Here is a 5,382-nt window from a genome sequence, read left to right as displayed (position 1 = left end):
TAGTACGGGCATATATATAGTACGGGCATGCCCTAGTTATTCAAATGGCTTTATCTCCCTGGTGGAAGGGTCGAACTTCCGGGCATTCCTTCACACAAATAACAGGATATTACAGGGAGAGTGCGCGCCGGGACGCGGCTTGGGAAGGCCATAAAGCGCGCCCAGCGCCCGACGAGGCTCCGCGCACACGTGCTGCGCTACAATACCCCGCGTGTACACGCTTCGCGCCCTACGAGGCTCTGCGCACACGTGCTGCGCTACAATACCCCGCGTGTACACGCTTCGCGCTCTACGAGGCTCTGCGCACCCGTGCTGCTCTACAATACCCCGCGTGTACACGCTTCGCGCTCTACGAGGCTCTGCGCACCCGTGCTGCTCTACAATACCCCGCGTGTACACGCGTCGCGCTCTACGAGGCTCTGCGCACCCGTGCTGCTCTACAATACCCCCCGTGTACACGCTTCGCGCTCTACGAGGCTCTGCGCACCCGTGCCGCACTACAATACCCCGCGTGTACACGCGTCGCGCTCTACGAGGCTCCGACCCAGAGCGCGCAAGATGGCTTTTGCTGCTCCATTGCTCTGGGGAGGTTTTGTCAATCTTCTTCTTCTTCTGGTTGCGAGACCTTGTAGGTCTTTGCAGCCAGCAGCGGCGCACTGTGGGGTCACCTCATGCTTTGCGGTCTTCACCCAGCAAATGGACTTCAATGAAGCTCAGGGTTTCTGCAAGACCAAGCGGGGCTCCTTGGCGACCGTGAGATCGACGAGGGACGCCGAGGCCCTGCGGACGGTCGTGTCTGACCTCCAGGGTCGCGAGGGGTCTCCCGCGTCCACGACGCCCAAAACCAGGATCTGGATCGGTCTCAGGAAGTCGAGGGACCGGTGCGTGCAACGGGACAAATTGCTGCGAGGTTTCCACTGGGTCTCGGGTGAAGGTGACGGTTCGTACTCCAGCTGGAGCAAGGAGCCCGTGCTTTCGTGCGGCCCCGAGCAGTGCGTCACGACGACCCTCCGCGCCTCGACCCGCCTAGACCTCAAATGGCGCCACCGGAACTGCTCGCACAAGGCCGCGGTTGTCTGTCGCTTCCGGTTCCCACGTATGTGCGCGCCGATTCCGCTGAGCGGTTCCGGGGTCGCCGTGTACACGACCCCATTCGGAACGGTCCGGGGCCCCCTCACCTCCGTGCCCACCTTCTCCCGAGCAGACGCGCTGTGCGACCGTCGCAAGATCGGGTGGACCATCCGCGCCACGTGCTCCGGGTCCACGTGGTCGCCGCCATCTTTGGCCTGTCTGCCCGCGGAGCCCGCCCAAGATACATGTGCGCACAACAACGGCGGCTGCGAGCACCGGTGCGTACCTGATGTCGAGGGAGCGAGACCCCGCAGGTGCGAGTGCGAAGGAGGCTACCTGCTCGCTGCGGACGGACGGAGCTGCGACGACGAGGACGAGTGCGCGAGGAATCCGTGCGGGATGCTGTGCACGAACACCCACGGCTCGTACCGTTGCAGGTGCGTAACGGGTTTCGTGCGGGACCCGCGGGATGGGCGCGCGTGCGTGCCCGAGGATTCGTGCGTCCTCCGGAATTGCGAGCACGGATGCGTACCCGGCCCGGGAAAGGAGCCCACCTGTACCTGCCCGTCCGGCTTCGCTCTCGATCGAAACCTTGGCAACTGCACGGACCTGGACGAGTGCGAGTCCCACCTGTGCGATCAGGGCTGCACGAACTCCCCTGGAAGCTTCACCTGCTTTTGCCGGGACGGATTCCAACTGGACCAAGGTGGCCGCAAGTGCTTCGCGGTGAACGAGCAGGTGCAGCGCAGACTGGAGAACATTCTCCGTTCACACGCGTTCGACATCGACTTTGGACACGAGGACACAGACAACATGGACGACTTTGGACACGAGGACGCAGACAACATGGACGACGACGACGCAGGTGCTGCTTTTGGGGACATCGAGGTGACCACCGCGCGCGCCGATCTGACTCCTTACCTGATATCCAGGAAAGTCCACACGAGAACGCCATCTGCGGCAGGTCCCATGATGACTCCGAAGACCCTTGGAGGAGAAGCGACGGCCGAACCCCAGAGCGAGGATGTTAGACACCTGTTCGAGGTGAGATGTTTCATCATCGGTGCGCTGGCAGCAGGTGCGGTGCTCTTCCTGGTCGGTGCGGTGGTCACGATGGTCCACGTGCAGCGTAAGACCAAACGACGGAGAGACGAACGCAAAAAGACCCTCAACGACCTCTGGGTCCCGTCTCCAGCTTTTCCAGCGGCGCAGAGTACGGCGACCGACCGACAGGTAACACCCCGCGGGAACGGGGAGCCAGGTGCGCGAAACTCCGGAATCAGCTCGTCGGACTCTGAGCTGCCACCTCCGACTCACTGATGACGTACATATGAATGAAGTGTGCACTTTATGATACAAAGCATGAGCAGGATGTTACACAGGTATCTTAAACACCGTTGGGAGAGTCAAGCGGAATAACCTTATTACAGCCGCCATATTGGATTTCAAAATGGATGTGCTTGTGTCTGGTTGGTCGTTTGTTTGTCTTACCTTGTATAACGTCACACCGGGTGTGGTATTTTTCCTCTTGTTTTACAACCTTGTCAACAAAGTAAACCGGTGTCTTAAGACCGGAAAGCACACCTGCAAACAGGTGTGTCCATCCACACAAGGCGCACAAACTTCGTGAAGCGAGTCTTGTGCGTAAATCATGTGGCAGAGGGAACATTTTGGGTCAGTGGTTGATTTGCTGGAGGATCAAAAGGGTTGGGATTTACCTTTTCCTAAACCTCCTCTAGACTTTGAATCAAAAGGGTTGGGATTTACCTTTTACTAAACCTCCTCTAGACTTTGAATCAAAAGGGTTGGGATTTACCTTTTACTAAACCTCCTCTAGACTTTGGATCAAAAGGGTTGGGATTTACCTTTTACTAAACCTCCTCTAGACTTTGGATCAAAAGGGTTGGGATTTACCTTTTACTAAACCTCCTCTAGACTTTGGATCAAAAGGGTTGGGATTTACCTTTTACTAAACCTCCTCTAGACTTTGGATCAAAAGAGTTGGGATTTACCTTTTACTAAACCTCCTCTAGGCTTTGGGTCAAAAGGGTTGGGATTTACTTTTTACTCAACCTCCTCCAGACTTTGGATCAAAAGGTGTGGGATTTACCTTTTACTAAACCTCCTCTAGACTTTGGATCAAAAGGGTTGGGATTTACCTTTTACTAAACCTCCTCTAGACTTTGGATCAAAAGGGTTGGGATTTACCTTTTACTAAACCTCCTCTAGACTTTGGATCAAAAGGGTTGGGATTTACCTTTTACTAAACCTCCTCTAGACTTTGGATCAAAAGGGTTGGGATTTACCTTTTACTAAACCTCCTCTAGACTTTGGATCAAAAGAGTTGGGATTTACCTTTTACTAAACCTCCTCTAGGCTTTGGGTCAAAAGGGTTGGGATTTACTTTTTACTCAACCTCCTCCAGACTTTGGATCAAAAGGTGTGGGATTTACCTTTTACTAAACCTCCTCTAGACTTTGGATCAAAAGGGTTGGGATTTACCTTTTACTAAACCTCCTCTAGACTTTGGATCAAAAGGGTTGGGATTTACCTTTTACTAAACCTCCTCTAGACTTTGGATCAAAAGGGTTGGGATTTACCTTTTACTAAACCTCCTCTAGACTTTGGATCAAAAGGGTTGGGATTTACCTTTTACTAAACCTCCTCTAGACTTTGGATCAAAAGGGTTGGGATTTACCTTTTACTAAACCTCCTCTAGACTTTGGATCAAAAGAGTTGGGATTTACCTTTTACTAAACCTCCTCTAGGCTTTGGGTCAAAAGGGTTGGGATTTACTTTTTACTCAACCTCCTCCAGACTTTGGATCAAAAGGTGTGGGATTTACCTTTTACTAAACCTCCTCTAGACTTTGGATCAAAAGTGTTGGGATTTACCTTTTACTAAACCTCCTCTAGACTTTGGATCAAAAGGGTTGGGATTTACCTTTTACTAAACCCCCTCTAGACTTTGGATCAAAAGGGTTGGGATTTACCTTTTACTAAACCTCCTCTAGACTTTGGATCAAAAGGTTTGGGATTTACCTTTTACTAAACCTCCTCTAGACTTTGGATCAAAAGGGTTGGGATTGACCTTTTACTAAACCTCCTCTAGACTTTGGATCAAAAGGTTTGGGATTTACCTTTTACTAAACCTCCTCTAGACTTTGGATCAAAAGGGTTGGGATTTACCTTTTACTAAACCTCCTCTAGACTTTGGATCAAAACGGTTGGGATTTACCTTTTACTAAATCTCCTCTAGACTTTGGATTTAAAGGGGTGGGATTTACCTTTTACTGAACCTCCTCTAGACTTTGGATCAAAAGGTTTGGGATTTACCTTTTACTAAACCTCCTCTAGACTTTGGATCAAAAGGGTTGGGATTGACCTTTTACTAAACCTCCTCTAGACTTTGGATCAAAAGGGTTGGGATTTACCTTTTACTAAACCTCCTCGAGACTTTGGGTCAAAAGGGTTGGGATTTACCTTTTACTCAACCTCCTCCAGACTTTGGGTCAAAAGGTTTGGGATTTACCTTTTACTAAACCTCCTCTAGGCGTTGGGTCAAAATGGGTGGGTTTTACCTTTTACTCAACCTCCTCTAGACTTTGGATCAAAAGGGTTTGAATTTACCTTTTATTAAACCTCCTCTAGGCTTTGGATCAAAAGGGTTGGAATTTACCTTTTACTGAACCTCCTCTTGGCTTTCTAAGTGAAACTTTAAGGTACTATATCAGTTGGAGATGGCGGCCATTTTTAAATCCAAGATGGCTGCCGTAATCGGACAAGATGGCTGCATCTTTGTTCCTTAATTGAAAATGATTATTAATTTATGTTCACATCACATTTCATGAAATTTAGGGATTTCATTACAAAGTGCACAATTGCTCCTTATTATGTCACACATCCAGCCCACTTCATCCAGAATTTATCCTTACTTGTGAGATGCCCATGCTGCGCACGGGTGGGAGGCCAGAAGCAAACAGGCAATGCAGATACGGCGAATGCTAAAGCATGAAACCAATAAATCCCACATTCCAGGAGCACATTCAGTCGCACATCAGACATTGACAGCAAGTTCGTGAAGGACTTCCATGAAAAACGTACCCGTTCGCAAACAAACGGGTACGTTCACGTATAGAAACTTCGATTGTGGGTCCGTGGCGAATCTGCATATGGCAATCCGCGAAGTTCACGTTCAGAAAGTAGAAACCATCACGGCATGTCATCATTCACTTGAACTCGATATCTCTTTTTTCATTCCAAACAACATAACTCCAATCACAAATGAATCACAAAATAAACTTTTAACAAC

General features: G+C 50.3%; 1 protein-coding gene across 1 annotated transcript; it reads left to right on the top strand.

Moving 5' to 3' along the window:
• Window positions 1-214: 214 nt before the first annotated feature.
• Window positions 215-2,858, top strand: LOC144893537 (uncharacterized). The gene has a single exon (XM_078784030.1). It carries the CDS (start codon window positions 559-561, stop codon window positions 2,389-2,391), a length of 1,833 nt encoding a protein of 610 aa, XP_078640156.1. The 5' UTR covers window positions 215-558; the 3' UTR covers window positions 2,392-2,858.
• Window positions 2,859-5,382: the final 2,524 nt, after the last annotated feature.

The sequence above is a fragment of the Myxine glutinosa genome, chromosome 9 (assembly GCF_964187855.1).
Source record: "Myxine glutinosa chromosome 9, kmMyxGlut1.1, whole genome shotgun sequence".
Classification (NCBI taxonomy): Eukaryota; Metazoa; Chordata; class Myxini; order Myxiniformes; family Myxinidae; genus Myxine; species Myxine glutinosa.
The sequence above is the reverse complement of the archived record's forward strand: the minus strand, read 5'-3'. Positions and strand labels throughout refer to the sequence as shown.

Excerpts from the sequence above, each read along its gene's own strand:
- LOC144893537 (XM_078784030.1), top strand. The coding sequence starts at position 559 with ATGGCTTTTGCTGCTCCATTGCTCTGGGGAGGTTTTGTCAATCTTCTT.